We start from the raw sequence: 22058 nt of genomic DNA, 5'->3' as shown, positions 1-22058 counted from the left end.
CCCAAACTGCACTATACTAGAACTCCATCTTACACTACATCATGTGCTCATCCCGTCCTTGCAGCCAACACAACGCCCAGACATCGATACATAGTACCATAAGACTCAAGTTGGTAAATGGTGACTTGCGGTCTGGAACGATATCATAGGCGTGCTCAGCGTGGAAGGCCCAGCATGAAAGAAAATGACTGTTCAGTAAACGAATGGCTGTTTCCCCAAGGCGCCTGAGACGGTCTCCTTGTCTACCCAAACCATTGACTATGGCCGCGTCACCTTGGTATCTACACATAATCCAGTCGGCGATTTTTGGGCTATCAGAGACCACAACTTCCAATCTTGAGGGAACAACAGCATGAAGGTCTGACATGATAAAATATCTAGTAGTCCATTCACTCAACTGGTCTAGCAAAAGTAATACAATGCTTACTTCTAGAACCATCGCCTTTATACTGCGTATATATTTGCATGCAATAACCACAGCACGCTATCAAGGTCAATATCGGATGTTGTAGTACGAAATACCTGCCCTTTTAAGTTTAAAACAAACACCACCCATATAACGCCGTCCGAATGTTTTACAGCCTCGACAATTATTCATCAGGAACAAGTCATCAGTCCGTCCGGCCCAGAACTTGGAGCATACCAATGTCGGCCTTCTATTGCTGCTCGACAGCCTCAGTCTTAGTGTCGACCTTCTTCGCCGCTGGCTCAGCACTCTTGTCTCCGTCATCTTCACGGGCACGCTTGTTGTTGTTACTATACCACACGTTAGTAAATGTTCGAAACCCAATTGTCGGATGGCTGTAACTTACTCGTTGTTGCGGTCACGGTTATCGCGACCACCACGGCCGCCACGGCCACCGCGGCCACCCCTTCCACGACCACGGCCACCCTTGAAGCCGTTTCTCTGGTCGTTATCACGACGCGACTTCCAGTCACCCTTGTCACCACCGCTGCGGCCGCCACGTCCGCGGCCACGTTCGGCACCCTTGATGCTGCCCTCGAAGAAGATCTTTTTCTTGCTGGTGCCGGGCTCCATCTTGCCCTCCTTAATGAGCTGGGTCTTCTCGTCCAGGTAGTCCTTCTTCTTCTTGATGACGAGCTCTTGGTCCTGCCACTTGGGGGCGGGGTTCAGGGCAACAAAGGCGTTGGCTTCGTCTTCCGTCTTAAACTCAACGAAGACCGAGCCCTTGAATTTGTTCTCCTCGTTACGCCTCAGCTTCACCAGGTTGACCTGACCAAACTTGGTGAAGAAAGCCTCGATGTCGAACTGAGTGGATCCGGTCTCTTCGCCGAAACCCTTGACGTAAACGCTGGCAGCCAGACGGGCCTTTTGCGCATCAGAGGACGAAGTGTAGGCCTTCTTGCGCTTGACCGTCTCCTGGCCCTCCTCGCCAGACACATCCAAGAAGGCGCTCTCCTTCAACGCAGCGACGACGGCCGAGTAGGGCTGGAACATCTGCATGCGCTTGAAGCTGCAGATGGTCTTGAGCGAAACGGGCTTGTTCTCCACGCCTCCGGTCGTCTCCCACATGAACTTATCGGTAGGGAGGTTGCTGTCGCTGAAGTAGAACTCGACCTAAGACTATTTGTTAGACACGGTGACATGCAGCATGCCAATTTTTTTGTAGTCTGAGCGTACCTGGTTGCGGATCTTGACGGGATCGTCAGTGACGGGCTGGGTCGAAGGATCGTATTTCCTGTTGTTCTTGTAGTCGGCGCGGTCGATAGACTTGGTAGCCTCAGGCTTCTTCTCCTCCTCCTTGCTGGCATCCTCAGTCTTGGGAGCCTCCTCGGCGGCGGGGGCAGCCTCAGCGACGGGGGCCTCTACAGTCTCGGTTTGGACCTCGGTCTGAACATTCTCGACGGCAGGCGCAGCCTCAGTGTTGGCGGTGGTATCGCTCATGATGAAGGTCGGAGTGGCCTGTAGGTATTTGAAAGGGTAAAGTACAAGCGGCTGTAAAGGCAATTGACCGTCTAACGTGATGCGCGTGCACGGAAGAGAAGAATGGATGTAGATGGCCGGGAGAGAGATAATGGTGAATGGATGATGAAAATGCAGAAAGTGCACTGGAGACCGGGGACCAAGCAGGCAAAACGACGAAATTATTTAGTGGGTCCTTCAGGTGCACTCCAGTTTTGGGGCGGTAGGCGCAAAATGTTATTGCAGGGTGCAGTGGGGGAATGGTGTTGGGTTGGTGCAGGGTTGATTGTTGATCGACGCGACAGGAAAGACGGCCATTCACCATCAAATCCCAGGACGTGTTTGAAGTGTAGAGGTAGTGTAAGTCAGGTAGGTAAATCGAGAATTCTGAACTGTAACAAACACTTCAATTCCCTTGTCAAAGATCGAGAATTTCATTCAGTCTTGCCCATCTATTACTGAGCTCCTTCCCTCCATCATCATACAGTAGCGTAACCCATCTGCCCGGACTTTTTCCAGGGTCTGTCGGCATTGGAGTCATATCGAGGACTGCACTTGTCAAAACCTCCCCTCAGCGCAAAAAAAAGAGCGGCGAAAGCAACCAAGCAACCAAATCAGCCCCACCCAGGTCCAAGGGAAGCGCCTTTGGTTTTAGACGGACTTTTTGTGCCAGTTTCTACCGCCCGACTCTGCTTCTAGCCCCACTCCACTTGCACCCGCAATCCGCCAAGAGGTTGCGGAGCTATACCGCATGCGCTCTAGCTCCCGCATCCTGTGCCTGCCAGTTCCCCACCATCCGGCCTGGAGTTGACGCGCACAGTGGCCCGAGCTTCTCACGTGAATGCGACCAATGGGCGAGCGCGTGCTCCAATTCGGGTCTGAAATAATTTTCGGAGGACGGCGCCCGATAAGAGGTGGAAGGGCCCCGGGAGGCTCCCCTCGTTGGCAGTGCTGCTAGGTGCCCCGGACCGCTCCGGACTCGACAATCTCCAAACAACCTGCGCCGAACCGGTCCGTCCACTTCGCCAAAAGCACGGGGCCTACAGTCCGATCCGATCCCCGAAGCTCCTCCAAACACACACCCAACATGAAGATCCGGAGGTTGTTCAAGTACCACAGTTTGAAGAAAAAGGTATGTGCTATTCGGTGTTTTATGCCGCCGTCGCCGGGTTTGCTGTTGGTTATCGTCGCCGTCGCCGCCGCATCACCTCATTCGCCCCATTACCTACTACATACCAGTCCCATTGCCACGACACTCAACACCCACCACACTCGATCATGCTGACGTATTTTGTGTGCGCTTCTTCTTCTTCCAAATAGCCCATCAGGCCGACATGGAACAAATATAACCTGTACAACCTGGCTACGGCCGGGAGAGAACCCAGAATCAGCGGCAAGACATTCTTCCAGCAGAAATGGCTCGCCAAGTCCTTGACACGAGCATACCACGGCGAGCACATCAAGGAACGCAAATGGGCGCGCATGTTTAGCCGTCGCCTACCGGCCGTCGTCAACATGGACCCGGCATACATGGCCAAATATAACGGCAGCGAACAAGCCGCCGGCCGCGGTTCCGGCCTCTCAGAGCCCCCAGCCTACGAGAAGACCGCCGACGAGAAACCTGCCAAGCAAGTCATCGCCAACCCGGGCAGGAAGGTTCCCACGCCGTACGAGCAAATGACCTTTGCGCCTCTCGAGAGACGCCTCGATATCGCCATATTCAGAGCCCTCTTTGCCAGCAGTGCGAGACAGGCCCGCCAGATGGTTGTGCACGGTGCCGTCACCGTCAACGGCAAGAAGGCATGTACACCATTATAACGTTCCGATACCGAATCCCACAATATAGTGAACCCATGCCAAAGCTGCTAAATTCGGCGCTAACATTACGCGATCCTTTTGCAGATGAAACACCCCGGTTACCTCCTGAACCCTGGCGATCTCTTCCAAGTCGACGTCGAGCGCGTCCTCTATGCGACCGGTGCGCCCAAGGACAAGAAGCTCCTCGCCGCGGCTATGAAGGCCGCCAAGAAGGAACTTGCGGAGGAAGCACAGGAAGCCGCCGAAGAGAACGATGCGGAGGCCGAGGAGGCCGAGGAAGGAGAGGCACAAGAAGCAACCTCCAAGTCCGGCAAGAAGGAGAAGCAAGTCGACACCTCCAAGTTCGACGAGGCCTGGAACCGCAAGTACGAACTCCTGCAGCTCCAACGTCTGCTGCAGTACGCCAAGCACATCGCCGACTCGCCGTCTCACCAGCTCTCCGCGACGCGCAAGCAAGCCTTGCGCGCTTTGAAGCGCGACATCAAGGCCGCCATCAAGCAAGCGCAGCGGCGCGACGGGTCCGTTTCGCCAACCGGTAACGTGGTGGACGACCTGACGATGCTTCTCGAGCGCCTTGCGGTCTCCCCTTCCAAGGCCATCCAGCAGGAGGAGGCGGCCAAGGAGCTGAGCAAGAAGCTTGACAAGCAGTCGCGCCAGGTGCTCAAGAAGGTGATCGAGTACAACGACGAGCACGAAGACAACGAGATCGACCCGAGCAAGCCGTACATGACCCCCTGGAGGCCGCGCAACTACATGTCCGCCTTCGCGTTCATCCCCCGCTACCTCGAGGTCAACCAAAACATTTGCGCGGCCGTCTACCTCCGCCACCCCGTGGCGCGCCCGGGCGAGTCCGAAGTACCGTCGCCTTTCTCCCCCACTATCAACCAACTCGCGTTCAACTGGTACTTGCGGAGAGGTTGAAGGACGTCCAGTTAGGAGCGAGGGAATGAGAAGGGGAGATGGGGGCAAGAACGGAAGCCACTTTCTACCGTCTCAGAGCGGCAGAATTTGGCAATGGACGATGGAAGTCGCGCGCACCCAGTTTTTTGCATGTCGCGGGTACGCTCTATTGTACTTGTTGCATCTTCAAGGCAGCCTCGGACGATGGGATACTCTGCACCTGCTGCGGCTGCAGTTGGACCATGCGTTGGAAATCGGGTTCGGATTCGATGAGAAAGCGGCGAAGTGGGCGGCAAATCTCGCGATTCCCGGAGAAAAGGAGACGGGCATGGATCATGTACGAGATGAGTTGACTTCATACATATTTTGGGCACATTGCGCGCAACAGTTTGTTCGTTCCTCAATACCCGAACAATCTGTTGCAGACTCATTTTGTTTGCCCCCTTCGACATCGATGTACGCTACATGTATCATTACCACTATTAACTAAATGGATCTAAAGAGGGGCATAGACAGTTTTCTTTCTTCTCTGCGTAAGAAAGTAAGGAGACAGATGAGAACCACCGAGACACCTACGGTCTCCTCTCTGAAAGCTCAGTGCTTATATAGTATAGTTGCCAGTCATAGCATTGTCGGTCGAGAGGAGCAGTGCGAAGGCAAACACTTATCACTGAGGAAGACGGCAGAATTCGCCTTGAGAGCGCGAGAGAAAAAGGCTAAGAAATAACTATCTAGGAGAGGCTAAGTGTACGTTGAGTGTGTGTATGTTTTATGTGGTAAGCAAGAACCCCCCGTGGCTGGAGAGCGAAGCACCAGTTGAGAGAATCGGCCGAAAATGTTGGGTTGGGTATGACCGACCGTAAACCGTGAAAAGAAAAACCTCCTACAAGAATTCCCCGTGAAATCAAAACATCTGATCGCCGATGAAAGCAGTTAATAAAATACATGTGTTGTTGGGATATCTGGTCGTTCGTTGCTTTTCGTCCAAGTGAGATTTCCCGCCTGTTCCCTTACGCCCCCTTTGCAACTTGCATATGGTGCAACGTCGCGAGCACAATTCAAACCCGACTCCTTCTGATCCCTCTATGAGCTTCTCGGCTGTGAATTGCTCCTCGCTCCCGCCAGCCACAGCATCCTAACCGACTTGTCAGTCATGGTGGCATCCGGAAACATGATGTTGCCGACAGTCGGTCAAGAAGACAAGGGCAAGCAGAGCCGCGAAAGGGAGTTGAGGGCCGGACTGCTGTGCTGCTGCGCCGCAAACATCTGATGGGGGACAGCCAACGAATTATTTCTCTTTCTTCTCCCTCATATTTTCGGAACTCAACTCCCTAAAGCAGATAAGAGGATATATCTGTTGGAACCATGCTGCCATTGTGAAGTAAGAGATTCTCGAAAAAGCTCCTCCGGCCCAATTACATCTGCATTAGCTTTTCAAGAACAAAGTCGACCGGACCGCACCCCGTCCCAACGACGGAACACACCGGCTTTTGGAAATTTGACCGTTTAAGGCAGCCAACAAATTTCTAACAGAAACCCATCCGGTTATGAAGGGATCTGCAAAGAGTCTGTTGGCTTGCGAGGGGATCCTCCCGCAGGGTTAGGAGGTTGTGATTAGAAGATGAACAAATGGAAAACGAGAGAATGAAGGAATGAAGCGGCGGGCCGAGGTGTATGCGGGATAACATGACAGTAAAACAGTCGTGAGAGGCGGGTGAAGTTGTGGCCGCAAAATTATCGGAGAGAAAATCCCTTCCTCTTTGTCGGCTCCTTCTCAATTGGCCGCCCACTTTCGATTCGGGACTTCTTCTCCTCGAGCTCCAGTCGTTGGCGCTCCAGCTGCTCCTTCATCTCCCTATGACGAGCATACAGCTCCTCTTCGCTCTGCTTCAGCTTGGATTCCTTTTCAGCAACCTTTTGCTGGAAGACCATCTTCATTTCGGCTTCCATCTTCGCAAGCTTCTGTTCGTGGAGGGCGCGCTCTTCCTCCTGCTTGACGGCTGGGTTCACCTCCTTGAAGACGCTTGGATCTTGAGAGACGCCCATAGCGATCAACTTGTCCGTGCGGTAGTTCTCGTAAAGGACGTTGTTGGTGTGCTCCTTGAGCTCCTCCATGTGAGTACGGATGAGCATTTGGCGGAGCTTCACAAAGTCGCAGTGCTCCTCATTGTCCACCTCGATCACACCCCAAGGGTAACGGCGACCGCGAACCTTACGGCCATCGGCGTTTGTGATCTCGTTGGTCGCACCGACAACAGCGAAGGGGACCTTGGACATGATCTCGTTGTTCTCCGCGATGGTCTCCTCGTCGTCGAGTTCGTAGCGAGGGCCCTCAAAGATTTGCACCTTGTGGTACTTAATATCCGCAAGAATCTATGTAAACTGTTAGTATTGATCGCAGAACAAGTAGGGCTCGAAGACATACTCTAGCCTTGAAAGCAGCAATCTCGTCATCGGTGAGAGTATCCGACTTGGCGATGACGGGAATCAAGTTGACCTTGGTGTGGAGACGCTTCATGACCTCGATATCAAGAGGCTTGAGCGAGTGACCGGTGGGCTGGATGAAGAAAACACAGGCATGGATCCTGTTGTCCACAATGTTCATGCGGTTCACCTTGTTTTCGGCATCCAAGTAAGCATCGAAGCGCTGTTCGATGTTGTCCACAATAGGACGCCAAGACTCGTCGTTGTTGACAAAGTCGCCGAAGCCAGGAGTGTCAACGACGGTCAAACGGAGGCGAACACCAGCCTCTTCAATATCGGCGCTGATAGACTGAATGGTGACAGTCTTGGGAACAATGTCGAGGCTAGGTCCCTTGCGCTCCTTGGGAGGGTAAAGCGAAGTGTTAAAGAGAGTGTTGACGAGGGTCGACTTTCCGAGTCCCGATTCACCTGCATGTCTAGAATTAGTAAATCTCCTTCAATGGGCACAGAAAGCGTCACATACCAACAACCATGACATTGAAGTTGAAGCCCTTGCGGACGCTCTTGCGGTGCCATTGGTTGGGAAGGTTGGCGAAACCAACGTATCCCGTCAGCTTCCTTCGGACAATGTTTCGGTTGTCGCTCAAGGTAGAAGGGAGAGCTGCGGCCACGGTGTCAGAACCAGAAGCATCTTGATGTTGTTTCGTCTGAGATGGCAATGGCTGGGAAGTCGATGACTGAGGTACGGGAGCCGCCCTAACAGGAGGAGAGGTGGGAATACCGTTCGAAGCTGTCATAGAGCCAACGTTAGCATGATATCCATCATCTTGTGCGCAAAATTATGTAATGTATGTCCAGTCAAGTGCGCGGAGCTCTCAACTACTAGAGGATAAAGGCCGCTTCGGTAATGGCTCCTGGGACACAGTCGGATCCGTAGCCTTGGGATATAGCTCGTCGTATGAGAATTGTTGGGTCATTGGCAACGTCGGGGCCGGGTCCTCGATTTCCAGCAAGCTCTTGTATCGGCGTAGAGCCTTCTTGATCATCTCGTTGTTCTCCCCAAGGGGCAAACTGCTGGTCCGTGTTCCGGGGACGGAAACGGGGGACACGGGACCATCCCGCGAGGCGCTTCCATCGATGGTTTCAGCGAGACTGGCGAAGCTCTTCTCAAACTGAACACTCTTGGCGCGGCCCCGGGTGGCATTGTGCATCATGGTAGCGAAATGCATTGCAGCGGAGTCGTTTGAACAAAGTATTTGGGTGGTAAGATGGTTCTCTTCCAAAAAAAGACGGTTCCCAAGAAACGGTAGATGGCAAGCGGACAACGAATGTGATGATCGTATCAGAAGAACGAGCTGTGATGTTGGTGGGGGGAAGGGAGATGAAAAGTCGGCGAAGGGCGGCGTTGAGTCGGGTTTTGTTGAGCCCATGGACCGTAGAGTAAGGTACGAGGAGGTCGGTGATCCGGCGATGCTTCCTGCGGCTTGGTCGAACGGACAGGTTAAGTAGAGGACAGAAAGCAAGCGCTTACCCATTATAGCAGAAGGTACCGTGATGGTGATGTTTCGGTCGAGTCGAGAAGTGAAGAGTTGATGAAAAAGGTAAAAAAAAATCGGGATCGTAAGGAAGGCGCGAAGTCTGGAAGGTAAACGAATAGCGTCAGTCATTGAGATGGAAGCTGAGTTGCACCCGGCATGTATCTTCCTCCTTCTCCGTGCAGACGGCTACCGCCCACTCGTCAAGTGCCCTGCAGTGCAAGCCCGGTACTACCAGCACCGACACCACCTAAAACCCCAACGTGGATCGCGGTGGAGGCAAACGGGCTGGCTGGAGTGGCTGCTCGTATCGGCGCAGCCCAGCGGCAACTATGAGGGGGGCTTTTGACGACGAAGAGCACGAGATACCGGCAGGTTGGGGCAGTAACAACAGAGCCATTCGGTATCTGTCGAGCCGGACGGGTAGGCTGTAGATACGTGCCCTGGGGCTGGACCAGGAGCGAGCGTCTGTACAGAGAGAGGATCGAAGAGTTCACGACCAAGCAGCATCAACTTACCGGAAGGAAGGCGAGCCGGTAGGGTAGATACCTCGATGGTTCGCGTATTGTCAAAGGTTGGGTAGTTGTCAATGGGCGCCGCCTGGTGCGGATTTCTAAGGCAATTGGCCGGTGAATCTGAAAGGTAACGCTGGATCGCGTATGAATATGAAAAGAGTGCCAAAGGTAAGGTACGAAACGAAGATGGGGACGTGATAACGGGGAGGAGAATGCTGAGTTGTTGCCGGTAGAAAAGAATGGGAAAATTTGTGTGAGGAGCGACGGCAGTCAGTGTGGCAGCAGCAAGCACCAGCAGCAGCAACGAGCAGGCAGGGCGGCTTCAGTCGAAGAAGATGGATGGATGATTGTGGATGGGATGGGGGGTGGGTATGGAGATTGGGTAGGTGTTTAGATTGCCTGTGCCTGGCTGCATCGACGTCCCGTTTGGAGCAGTTCAAAAGGGGTTCAGGTTCGACGTGCCAAATGTGGTGTTAGGTGGTGTCGTGCTGGAACCCGGATGGACGCCGGACAGGCCATGGCAGGCCCGACGCACCAGTGCCAGGACCGCGAGTAACACACGGGCGCAAGGTCGCAAGGCCTCGCTCGCTGGTGGCCCGGCTGGCACATTAGACTTCGATTAGGAAGTGTCCACTGGCCTGACGGGTGGGCAACCTAAAAGGACATGCTAAGGGGAAACTAATAAGCAGGGGTTGAGCCAATCGGACACATGATTGGTCAGGACATGGTTACAGCCCAGCATTTGGGGGAAAAGATGAGTGTGAATTCTGGGGCTCGAGAAATCCAATCTCAAAACTTGTGTCAACACAATATTCTAACCTTGAGTAGCTGGCATCGAGCAACGGAACTTCATCTATTGTCTGTGAGTAATATCTAATCCATCATCTCAACATGAGACCTACACTAAGCTACCAGTGTAGAACGCAATACCAACAAGAGCAAACATCTGACAAGCAAGCAGAAAGGAGTAGCAACCACAAAGGTGCCGCCTCGGCTCAATTTGCCATGTCTGCACTGTACTAGCACGGATGTGACGATGAGCTAAGTACTTATGATGAGCCAGGGAGCTCCTGAAAATTAAATTACGTGCATTTGTTGGATACCAAATCCCGTGCACTTTCACATTTTGATTTGCTTCGCGCTTCTCTGCAACTCTATTTGGTGCTTGGCTCTCTGGTATGACTGCTCATGATATTCGGACATAACTTGCTGAGCCTGGCCACGAGGCACGGGTAGGCGGGCTAGGTTTGAGCGCGTCTAGATTCCACACCCGACTTCGGAACCAGACGAGCGACTGTTTCAGTCAGGGCAAACAGCATCATCTCCTTGTCTTTGCTGGAGGCCAGCTACCATGGATTATGTGTTTTTATATTATACGCCTGTTTCCGCCTGTTGATGAGACAGACATGGTGGCTACCGTCAGGCTCCTACACTCTGGATGGTGCTCGGGCGCTTGCATCCAAATATTGTCGCCATGCTTTGGTGTAAATCCCGTGAGTTCTTGCTGGACATTTTGATCGGTGCGGTCGATAGTGATCACTTTTCTTCTTCAAAGCCGTCACGGTGGTCGATCATCGGAGACCCTGAATGAGATCAGAAAAGCAAGACACGGAACCAACTCGATGCCCCATGGTTAAAGAAACATGGCAATGGCGTGGCTTGGGACATTTGGGCGCATATCCGTCGATTTTCGGTGCATCCTGGAGCATACCGCTTCCATGTGGAGGTGGTTGCAAGATGCGCCTGGCCCTGATGGTCTGACACCCTGGGTGTGGAAACCCCAGTTCCATTCATACATAGAAGCTCCTCCAGTTCCCGTCCTCCAAAACAAGCGAACGGGACTGGAGCCGCCTGGCTTTTTAAAGAAACAATCCGATCAACTTCCCCACATCCGGAAGGGCTGGACTGGACGCTTCGTTTTCTTATATCTTTTCCCCCTTCGGTTACAGAAATCAAAGACGAACACATAGCCTTTCGGGGATTCCTAAAACACTCTGGCACGACCACATCTGTATACATAGTATCCTCTACTTCCCCACTAGGTAGAGGCAGTTTGGTTCCAGGATTGCATGCGGAGGATTAAAGCAATCCTCGAAGGTTCGGACGACAAGTATTGTACTTCGGGTGTTCCCGAGAAGTCACATGATTGGTTAATCGGTGCGCATACATAGTTGGTCGATGTATGCTTCGCCGTCTGCTCGTTGGAAGAAGAAGAAGAACGGGTGGATAGTGGGCAGAGATAAGGATATTCGTGTTAATGTAAGTAATCAAGATCGACTACATATGTACTTCCACATACCGGTATACAGTCAAGAAAAATCCATGTTAGCTGGGACAAAGTTGCAGCGTTGATTTCAAAGGACGGGAACTTGGCAAGTTGGAACATCCGGAGTGTATCCCGACACCACCGAGCTAAGTAATAGTGTCGACGGGATATCCACTGGAAGAGGCAAAAGGTACCCGGTAAGATGATGGGACTGACGGGAGCATTCCACTTGGGCACTAAGAATCAGGATATGCTACGGGTCGCTTATTGGGCTTGCACGGAAGGTAGTGTAGTAGAGTACAGGCTGTTGGGTGGTACCCTTCTAACAGACCTCGGGCCCCTCCAGCTCAGGTTTCCAAGCTCCATAGCTATGATGTCAGAATCGCATACACATGGAAATCAACTCCAGACTCGTCGTGGAATCAGTTACCGTAACCGATCGATACAGTCATACAAGCTGCCGACAATAAAACTTGGACGGAAGGACTAGGAAGCTCGTCAAATAGACCAAGTTCGCTCGTCAACTGGGCCGGGCGCTTTTCGGCCAACATGATAGCCCTTAATCGAAAGCAATAACCAAACAAGTATCGTGTCGGGACCTGTCTTTAATAAAGGACCCCAGGTTCCTGCCTACCTCCCATCCCTCTACAGGTATTTCGAGACTGCGCGCAATACCAACCTAACTTTGGTGTCTCTTAATTTCTACCCGCATCGCGCCGCATCGCATATTGAGCATTTCCATTAGCCTTGCCAGCGGAGGTACTGCAACCTACCAGCAACCGCGAAGATGGCGCGGCTGGGCCAATTGACCTTCGCCATCTCATCAACGGGTCGCCGATCTCCCCTGGCAAGGTCTCTCACACAAAGTAGCGCCCTCTCGAGAGCACCGGCAAGGACGAAACCCTCCCTGCTATCCTTCCAACAGACGCGACATGGCTTCTTCGCTTCAGGCGATAACAAGCCCAAACCAAAGACGCGGGTCCCTCGATCCCTCTCGGCGGTACTCCTCGGCTCCTTGCTTGTTTTCTCGCTCAACCCAACGGCTGATGTTGTTCAGACTTTCGACTCAACCGACAAGACTGCGAAGACAGACCGATCGAGCGATACAGACCTCTTCGCTCAGGAGCTAGAATCTCACGGCAAGATCGACGATAATAGCACCTGGTCCAAACTCGTTGATGGCTTTGAGGGCTTCTCGGCCATGACCTCGGCCGAGGCAGGCAAACTTTCCAACAAGCTGGTCGATCTTGTTCTTCCAGAATGGTCCAAACTCATTCCTGGCTACATCAGAAAGCTCCAGCGGGAGCTCAACATGGCCCCAGGTTCTCTCGCCGCTGAAATCTGGGAGGAGGCCCGCGATCCTGCCATAAATCCTGAGATCCAGTACTCGGCCAAGGTTCGCGTTTCGGAGGACCTCTGTGACGAAGAGAAAACTTTCCTGGCGCGCAGGAAAAAGATAACAGCCGTTGCGTTGGCTCACTACCTTGGCATAAAAGAGGAGGATGTCAACCCAGAAGACGTACCCACCATTGCCATATGTGGCTCTGGTGGTGGCCTTAGGGCGCTCGTCGCTGGAACCGGGTCATATATGGCGGCGGCCGAGGATGGCCTTTTCGATTGTATCACGTATACATCAGGCGTCAGTGGATCCTGTTGGCTTCAGTCTCTGTACTTCTCCTCCCTTTCAGGCAACGATTTCCAGCGACTTGTTAACCACTTGAAAGCACGTCTCGGCATTCATATTGCCTACCCGCCTACTGCCTTCTCAGCTCTATTGTCTGCGCCTACGAACAAGCTACTGCTGACCGCCGTGGTAGAAAAGCTAAAGGGTGATCCAGAAGCTGATTTTGGGCTCGTTGACGCCTACGGGTTGCTGCTAGCAGCTAGGTTGTTCATTCCCAAGGGAGAACTTGGCATCAATGCACAGGACTTCAAGCTGTCTCACCAGCAAGAGTACATTCGCTACGGACAAAATCCCATGCCCATTTATACGGCTGTGCGCCACGAAATCCCCGAGCTGGACGAGGCCGGCAATGAGCAGTCTCATGCTTCAGAGGCGGCAAAAGCCGAGGCCAAGAAAGAAGCATGGTTTCAATGGTTTGAGATGACGCCTTTTGAGCTTTTCTGCGAAGAGTTCGCTGCCGGTATCCCCACCTGGGCCATGGGCAGAAGTTTCCAAGATGGCGTCAACCTGCCTACAACAGAAGGCTTCTACCTTCCCGAAATCCGGTTGCCTGTACTCCTGGGCATATGGGGCAGTGCGTTCTGCGCAACACTGAGCCATTACTACCGCGAAATCCGCCCTTTGATCCAGAGCCTTGGTGGTTTCCAGGCTGTAGACAACTTGATTTGGGGTCACAATGAGAATCTCAGCAAGGTTCATCCAATCGATCCGGCGACGATCCCGAACTTCATCCACGGAATGAACGGCAAGCTTCCGCCAACGGTTCCTCGGCTTGCTTACGACTCCGATTACATCCAACTTATGGACTCTGGCATGTCCAATAACCTCCCTATCTACCCCTTATTGCGGCCAGGTCGCAATGTCGACATCATAGTCGCATTCGATGCTTCTGCCGACATCAAGACGGACAACTGGCTCTCCGTGGTCGAAGGTTACGCAAGGCAAAGGGGGATTAAGGGATGGCCAATAGGTGCCGGCTGGCCCAAGGCCTCTGCATCGGCCTCCACCACCGCCAGGGAATTGAAGGAAGCTGAAGAAGCCACAGAAGCCGAAGCCGATAACAAACTCGCCCAAGCCAAAGCCGACCAAGCCACCCGACACGCCAACGACCCCAAGGTAAAGCCCGAAGGCGACAGCGACCAGAGCTTGATGAGCCAGCAAGAGAAATACGACCAAACCGCCCACGAGCTCGGCTACTGTACCGTCTGGGTCGGCACAACCCAGGAGCGACGCACCGATGACCCGCCGCCGCCGCCAGTGGACGATACCTCGTCGTGGAAGCTCATGGAGCCGGACGCCGGCATCGCGGTCGTCTACATGCCCTTCCTGGCCAACGAGAAGGTATCTAGCTCTGTTGATCCAGCCTCGAGCGATTACATGAGCACGTGGAACTTTGTGTACACACCGGAACAAGTTGATCAGGTTGTCGCACTCGCGAGGGCGAACTATGACGAGGGCAAAGAGAAGATTCGGGCGACGGTAAGGGCGGTGTATGAGCGCAAGAAGAATAGTAGACTGGAGAGGGAGAAGAGGATGGCAGAGGAGAGACAGAGGAGGAAGGTTAGGCTGGGGATCGACGGTAAGTTGGGTGAGGGTGATCACTTCAGTTGAGCGAGCGCGTTGTGTCTCTTCTTTTTGTTGATTTGGGAGGCGAGTGATTCTCCGTGGGTTACTCTTTGGTGATGGAGATGGTAGGAATGGGTTATGACTGATGGGATTGATGACGATGAATGAGATGACGGACGGTTATACCCCAAAATGAGGATGAAGAGGATAGACAATGCCGAAAAGATTAAGAGATGGGTAACAGCAACTTAATGTGTTTTTTTTTTTTTCTTTTAAAAAAAAAACCAGTAGGAGAAAACCTACGCGCACTCCATGTTCTCCTTGCCTTGGCCCACCCTATTATCTTACACTAGACCACTGTACCTTAAGAATATGCCAATTCTATAGTTGTTCAAGTTCCCTTAACTGGCCCTTCTACATTAGATTGCAAGTCCTGATGAGCGTGTTTTGGAAACGTGACAATTTCTCAGGAGGAGGTAAGAAAGTGAGAAGGCAAATACAGCAAGACCAATTCACTTTTCATCTCCCCTCCCACCAACTTCATCTTCCTCTCACGTTAAAATAAACAAGAGCAATGTTAAGAAATCAGGAGGCAAAATACTAGATGAACAACCTCTAGTTTGGATGAATGGAAGGCGCGCAAGTTTGGGAGGAACTTCCAGGTTTGATCTCGTCGTCTGGTCTCAGCTTTTACTCTTGCCGGTTGCGTATTCCCGTTTCTTCCTTTACGATGCTTGTTATACAAAATAAGGGCTTACACATCTTGGAATCGTACAATGCGTGTAAAATACGTAGTACCATATTCTCTCTTACACAGCCTTCTCCTCATGCCAGAGCAGTCAGTACGTAGAGGAAGGATTTGTCATGTCATGTACTTCGTTGATGCCTCGTAAAAATTTGACTTCTTAATGCTACACATACAAACGATCTTCCTTCTCCTTGGCCCCGGCTACTTTTTTGGTATTATACACTGAGAAAGAAGGACACAGATGCCACCCCGAGGAGGGTTGTGTCTCTCTTTGTCGAAAGCAGAGCCAAGCAGCCACCATCCAGACCCTCTTCATTCCCCGTTCCGTCCCAACCCCCCTTTGTATTGGTATATGTGGCGGGGGTGTGCGTGTGTGTCCATGTATGTCTGTTGCGCGCAAATCTGTATACAACATCTCGTCTTCGGCAAAAAGAGCAAGGAACAATGGAAGGAAAGGGAATGGATGAGAGAGGACCATCCATTTTATATCCCCTTCCTTCGCAGGACGACAATTGCCCGCTCTCAACAGGACAAGAGTGGAAAGGTAAGCTGAGCTTTTAGACCACACCAACAAAATCCACTCCTTGTTTGTTTCCCTCTCGATCCTCTTGCGTCGATTTCCACAAGGGGGACCTATCCCGAGTTGATGGGCCGCACAACCAATAAAACTGAGAGTTTAAGCAGGCCATCTGCTTCTCTCTTTTTGCCTTTCATTTCATACACTTCCTATGGTCTCTACTGCCCTCCCGTACTGTCCGCCGCCATGCTCCGTGTTTCAACCTCCTCATTTAGCGGGAGATAACCTCACCCATATCAATGTATGCTGGCGTCCAGGGCTTGGCACCCTCCTCCAGCATATCACTGGGTACCCGAGGGTTCTCGCCAGGGCTGTAGAGATACCAAGCCTTCAGGGCGTTCATGGCGGCCTTGAAGCGGGCGTGGTCGAGAGAGGAGGCGGCGCCCTCGCCGAGCTTGTCGCTGCCGCTGTAGATACCGACAACAAAAACGGGGGTGCGCGACTGGCGACCCGTCTCGGAGAGGAGGCGAGCCACGGGGGGCTCGAAATCCTCACGGGCGCAGAGCGCGGCGAGCTCGCGGGTGGGGTACTTGAATTCGAAGAGCTTGGCGATGTCGAGGGTGCGCGACATGATGTGCGCCTTGACAAAGGCCTTGGCGGCCTCGCGGCCGCAGTGGGCGTAGATGGCACCGACGACGGCGCGCACAAAGTAGGCGTGGGCCCGCTCAGCAGCGGCCCGGGTGTCGGGGTTGCCGTAGCGGTCGTAGCTCACGTCCTGGTCCTGCTCATTAGCGACCATCTCGGCCTCCTCCTCGTCGGGAGTCTTGTCCTGATCCTGCTCTTCCATCGCCTTCTCCAGATCGGCGGCAACCTTGGGGTCGCTGCGCACGACATCACCAAAGTCGTCGTCGAGAACGACACGCGAGGCCATACCGCGACGCCACTTGAACTTCTCGAGGTAGGCGAGCTCTGTACGCTTATAGCCGAAATTTGTGATGGAGACGCCGGGCTTGAGGGCATCGAACTGCAGGAGACCGGGATCCACCTCGCCGCCGGGCACCGCGGCGGTATCAACACCCCATGACCGCGCAATCTGGAGCAAGGGCTTCGGTCCGGCATAAGCCTTCATGGCACTGAAGAGAATTCCCTGGGGTAGACGGGGGTATTTGCAGAGGAGCCATTCGGCAATATGGTAGTTGATGAGGGTCTGGCCAACGAAGGCGAGGTTGGCGTTGTTGAACTGCGGGTTCTCGTCGGCCGAGGCGTCGACCAGTGTCCTTGCCAATGTCTGTAGGGGGATCTTGGGAGAAAGGTTCAAACGGGCGTGGAGGGCGGCCAGTTTGGCCGAGGTCAAGGCCCGTTCGGGGAGGGGCGACGGTAGGGACTCGGCCGCGGGGGGGAGGGGCTCAAGCGGGGGGAACCGGTCATTGTTGAGGTCGTGGGATGCATCGTGCTGAGCGAGGGCAGCTGTCGATTGCGATCGCACCGAGATTGCAGATCGGGATCGGATGGCGGCAGTGGCGGGCGACACTCCGGAGCGAGCGGCGACGAGCAGCCGGCTCGTCAAGCTGGGCGTTGCTATCCTCTTCATGGGCGATATATTTGATGGGTGATGGTCGGCTCGACAACCGGATATTGACGTGCTGGGGCCCAGGTTCCGTAAGTGTGCGCCGTCTGGAGGCCCTGCCAAGGAAAGGATGGAGTGAGGGAAATCGGACGGGCAGGTGGTGAGCCGGTGGTCGCGGGGTGGGAAGCTACTCGGGATCCCGGTCGGAGTCGCGCGTTGATCGGATGGGTTCTCTCGTTCAGACTCGGCCGGCCGTCGAACACGGGTAAAAAAAAAAAAAGTTCTCCAATCTGAACGCTCACCACCCGTACACTAGACAAGCCCACCACCCAGAGCCGTGAATCAGTGCTCAAGCGCAGGGGTTACTCCCCCAAGACCGAGACATAAAAGCCGGATGACATGATTCGTTGTTGGCCCAGTGAGGGTCTCCACAAGATCCATCTTCGACCCCAATCCACTATCTGCGCTGTCTGTTTAGCATACGGTGCACTGTGGTGGACAAGCGGGAGCTGCCCGCCGCCCGCCGCCCGTCTGTCGCATGCGCCCTCGGCCCCGGCTAGGACGAGTGACATGGTGACTTTCAGGCCTGGATGGTTGATGCGATTTAGCCCCTCGTCAGCCTGTAGGCGGATTAATCATTCGTCCTTCTATCCAATTGTTCCCGCTGAAGCATCACCACTATTGTCCCGTCGTTCGCAGTGCATCGCAAAGTTGACAGTAGAAACCGGTCTTGCTTAACTGCGAGGTGGAAAGAATCCTCGTTGAACGTCCAACCTACCTCACCACATATCCCAAAACTTCATCACAATGGTGCGTGTCCACCCGATTGCTTAGAATAGCCATCATCACTGCTATGTTTTGTGTCTGCTAACTCTCTATTTTTCCTGTCTATAGGGCGGCGGTCCCCAAGTTCCGTGAGTTTCATCGTCCTCGACATGCGCAAACCCTCCGCGCATTCTGTCCAACCCAGCCTGTGTTGTGTCATGGATCCGTCCTAATCGTTGCCTCGCCCTTCACTCCAGCTACCCCAAACACGTCTGGTCGCCTTCGGGTGGTTGGTACGCCCAGCCGGCCAACTGGAAGAAGAACACGGCTGTTCTCGGTGGCGTCGTCTTCCTCATCACTGCCGCAGTCTGGAAGCTTAGCGCCGAGAAAGAGTACCGTCACAAGATGCCCGAGCCTGGTCGCTTTTATCCCAGCAGATAGTATGTCCTGGCAGACAGACCCCCGTCCAAATTTTTATACATGCGTAACGTTTTCCGCGAGCGCAAACCGCGGGGATGTTCTTAAGCTGACGCGACCGATATTACCTCCACTAGCTGGAGCAGACAGATTATCGAGTATGAGCGGGCGCAAAAGGAGAACGGGACGACACAGGAGAAAAAGTAAATTTGGGCATACGCCCTGCCACCCGGGCGGTTTGGTGATACAGTACATGGCTTCCAAAGGCTTGATGGAATAACAGGACATCTTGGCTTGGTTGAAGCCGACCGCTTGGTGGTAGTAATGCAATTTTCGGAATACATTGAACGTCGGTTACCCTCCGCTGGCCGTCTTGCGTTGGTGCTCCAGAGCCTGGCTAGTCGTGAATCAAGCTAACTTTGATGTGGATCAGTTCTGTGATGGATCATAAAGGAAACTATTCTTACCGTTTCAGACCATTGGGCGACTACTAGTGAACTCACAAGGAAGAGCCCAACTTCCATGACTTTGAATCGTGAACATCCCTTGATAATGTTCTTCGCATGTTTTGGTGTAAACGGAAGCAACAAGGTAAGCTGCTGTGGAAACCTCAACTGTCTATTTAATCGAGGTGGGCCTCGGCGGACCTCAGTTCCTGGCTGTGCGGAGCTTTTCGGTCGGTTCATGACTCGGCATCAAGACAGCGGACACGGCGACCTGGGACCCGCACCGGATGGAGCTGGGCCGGCGCGCGTCCGAAGCCGATCATCCCGGATCGGAATTGCCGTCGACAAGTCCATTCTACCTTCCATGTAGCCCGATTGCTCCAGATCTCCGCCTTACCGCTCCCCGGACACTCAATGACAACATATCTGAGTATTGGACTATCTATGTTCGCTGTGAACTTCATATATACTGATAGGAGCTGGGTCATTCATTCATCTTGACGCTATTTCAAAATTTATATGCTTCTATAAGACCCGGTATAACGGAATGAAGGTGACGATGGCTCAGCCTATCGCTCGAAATTCGAGTCACACCTATTCAGGAGAGTTACTATCTTGGGGATGCTGAATCTATCTGGCAGTTTCAAATACTATGTCCAGTAGATTTTTTTAGCGAATTTCATGCCAATGTTTTCCCGACCAGACATTGCACGCCCATTTCCTGCGTTTTCCTGGACAAAGATCTTTCAACCCAAAATCCATGACGCTGGGGTATGTTGTCCCAAAATAATACGCACACTGAGCTACATGTCGCATGTTATGTAGGCATACTTGTCCCTCGTAGACCGAACATGGGACAACATATTCCAAAAAATGCCCGGTAGCCGGTTTACAGGAAGTAGTCGGCCACTGGCTTCTTGGCTGGCATTCCCCTTGAATCCTGAGGAGCCGCCTGGAAGACCCGGTAACGCCTTGCTGGACCCTTCATCGGTTGTAGCTCACCCTCCCCGAGCCCTCCAGAAGATCCTGCACCGCCATTACTGCGATTGACATCGCCATTACTGCGGGCAAGCACACCCAAGCCCGAATCGTCTTCCGATAGCTCAAGAAGTGCAGCAACGTTTCCGCAACGATAGCAGTAATTTGGTGCTGACCAAACGGTAACGATGCTGGCATCGAACATTTCCTTAAAACCTTCCATGACCAGCTGATGGGCACGGGCAATCAGGCTGAGGTCATTGCGATGATTGAACACTTTGACGATGTCGGCACCAAAGAGGAAGCCGGCACCCCGAGGCGACAACCCCCAACCGTCAATCTCGTCCGGATCGGACCACAAGAGGTCGCACATAGCACCCTCATGTGGAACCTCCTGTTTTCGGTCCAGCAGCCTGATTTTGTCAACCTTGTCTATCAGCGGACTAAGGCCGCCGTGCACACATAGAACGGCGCCGGCTGGGTTGCCCACTGTTCCTCTGCTCAATCCCGACGCTCCTGAACCAGGTGGGCCTGTATTACTCGGTGGTGGTATCCCGTTGGTCCTGCTCTGTACATCGCTGTCTGCACCGTTGTTGGGCCGAGGAAACCTGCTCATTACTTCGCCCTGTGCGTTGCACACCTCGATTTCCACCTCGTCCCCTTCAGGTGTTGTTGGTATACTGGACTCGCCGGCGCTTGGTGAGATGGTATTGGAGGCCCCGAGAACAAGAGCGCCCAAGGCGAGATAGTCGAACACGTCGCAGCAGTAGCGCCAAACATTTGCGCTGCCATATTTCCTGTAACATTCATCGTAGAAACCGTATACGGTTGTGATCTGTCGTGATTCGTGGTTGCCTCTGATGAGGGTCATGCGGTCGGGGTATCGAACTTTAAGGCAGAGAAGAAGTAAGAATGTTTCGAGCGAGTAGAAGCCACGGTCAACGAAATCACCTGTCAATATCCGACAATATAATTGTCAGCTTAACATGATCTTGACGACACGATTGACAGGCCAGGGACAGCCTTACCCATAAAAAGATAATTGGTATCGGGAGGATCGCCGCCGACGCGGAACAGTTCCATCAAATCGTGAAACTGGCCATGAATATCTCCACATATCTTGTTGCCGTTTGGTTAGATTCGACATGTCTGTATTTCGATTTGGATAGTTCGAGACGTACCGTTACCGGCGCATTAACTGTAACTACGTTTCCTTCTTCGATCAAGATTTCCCGGGCCTTGTGACAGAGTTCGCGGACGTCTGATTCTGGTATTGGCCGGCATGCTCGCAGCTGAGCGATCGCCCTATCCACCAAAGAGGTCAGACACCACGAGCGATAGTCGCCGGCGGGTGGTTTCGAATGCCCGATCGCAAGAGCACCGGGGCACTAACCTGTCCAGATCACTCATGGCTGTAGAGGCTTATGAATAACAGATAATGCTGCTTTGCTGCGAGTGGATGCCGCGCAGTTAGGAGGACTGAGCCGGGCCGAAGCTTGTATATCAAAATAGAAGTTGAAATGCGGTGTCTCGTAGGGTCGCGTCAGCTTCGCGTCATGCTATGCCGAAATGTTTGGTGGTCCGTCTTGCAGATGCAACAAGCACAAATAGTAACCCTTTTGAAATCGGTCTTGATGATTGTCGTGGGGATGAGGCGAATGATCTGTTGACAGGGCTGAGGTGTTCTAGGCTGGCAGCTCTGTTTTTTTTGCGACGGGAGACTGGGGATGGCGCGAAACCACAACCTCGACAACAATGGCACGAATGGTATGGCGGCGGTCGCCAATCCAGCAAGAAGCAGGGAGCAAGGAGTTTTAGCGACAGGCCCAGGGACCTGGAACTGCCAAGTGAAGTGTAGAAATCCCTGTCTGGTGGGGAGATTGAACGTCGAATGGGTCAATACACAGTACCTAGGCAGGTACATAGGTACCTGGAGGTAGTTTACATCATTCCCTGTGATTACAACCCCCTTTCCTGCAAACGCATGC

The 22058-nt window shown here is 53.1% G+C and overlaps 6 protein-coding genes across 6 annotated transcripts; 2 read left to right on the top strand and 4 right to left on the bottom strand.

Annotated features, from left to right (window-relative positions):
- Positions 1–379: 379 nt before the first annotated feature.
- On the bottom strand, positions 380–2025 carry NEUTE1DRAFT_78891 (uncharacterized protein; the record flags this gene model as incomplete). Its single annotated transcript, XM_009851092.1, has 3 exons — positions 380–756; positions 813–1579; positions 1643–2025. 3 exons carry the CDS (start codon positions 1904–1906, stop codon positions 657–659), a joined length of 1131 nt encoding a protein of 376 aa, XP_009849394.1.
- Positions 2026–3011: 986 nt separating this feature from the next.
- NEUTE1DRAFT_99305 (uncharacterized protein) lies at positions 3012–4663 on the top strand (the record flags this gene model as incomplete). The annotated part of the gene is made up of 3 exons (XM_009851091.1): positions 3012–3056; positions 3245–3709; positions 3827–4663. 3 exons carry the CDS (start codon positions 3012–3014, stop codon positions 4661–4663), a joined length of 1347 nt encoding a protein of 448 aa, XP_009849393.1.
- Positions 4664–6376: 1713 nt separating this feature from the next.
- On the bottom strand, positions 6377–7713 carry NEUTE1DRAFT_14194 (uncharacterized protein; the record flags this gene model as incomplete). The annotated part of the gene is made up of 3 exons (XM_009850395.2): positions 6377–7015; positions 7068–7534; positions 7590–7713. Coding segments are annotated over 3 exons (1230 nt in total), but the record flags the coding sequence as incomplete, so codon positions are not given.
- Positions 7714–12169: 4456 nt separating this feature from the next.
- NEUTE1DRAFT_60205 (uncharacterized protein) lies at positions 12170–14893 on the top strand (the record flags this gene model as incomplete). Its single annotated transcript, XM_009851090.1, has 1 exon — positions 12170–14893. One exon carries the CDS (start codon positions 12170–12172, stop codon positions 14675–14677), a length of 2508 nt encoding a protein of 835 aa, XP_009849392.1.
- Positions 14894–15516: 623 nt separating this feature from the next.
- NEUTE1DRAFT_78879 (uncharacterized protein) lies at positions 15517–18639 on the bottom strand (the record flags this gene model as incomplete). Its single annotated transcript, XM_009851089.1, has 3 exons — positions 15517–16708; positions 16787–17456; positions 18491–18639. 3 exons carry the CDS (start codon positions 18583–18585, stop codon positions 16169–16171), a joined length of 1305 nt encoding a protein of 434 aa, XP_009849391.1.
- Positions 18640–19981: 1342 nt separating this feature from the next.
- On the bottom strand, positions 19982–21480 carry NEUTE1DRAFT_99301 (serine/threonine-protein phosphatase PP-X isozyme 2; the record flags this gene model as incomplete). Its single annotated transcript, XM_009851088.1, has 5 exons — positions 19982–20567; positions 20757–21021; positions 21099–21189; positions 21252–21375; positions 21464–21480. 5 exons carry the CDS (start codon positions 21478–21480, stop codon positions 19982–19984), a joined length of 1083 nt encoding a protein of 360 aa, XP_009849390.1.
- Positions 21481–22058: the final 578 nt, after the last annotated feature.

The sequence above is a fragment of the Neurospora tetrasperma genome, assembly GCF_000213175.1.
Source record: "Neurospora tetrasperma FGSC 2508 unplaced genomic scaffold NEUTE1scaffold_2, whole genome shotgun sequence".
Classification (NCBI taxonomy): Eukaryota; Fungi; Ascomycota; class Sordariomycetes; order Sordariales; family Sordariaceae; genus Neurospora; species Neurospora tetrasperma.
This window is presented reverse-complemented; position numbering and strand designations above follow the sequence as displayed.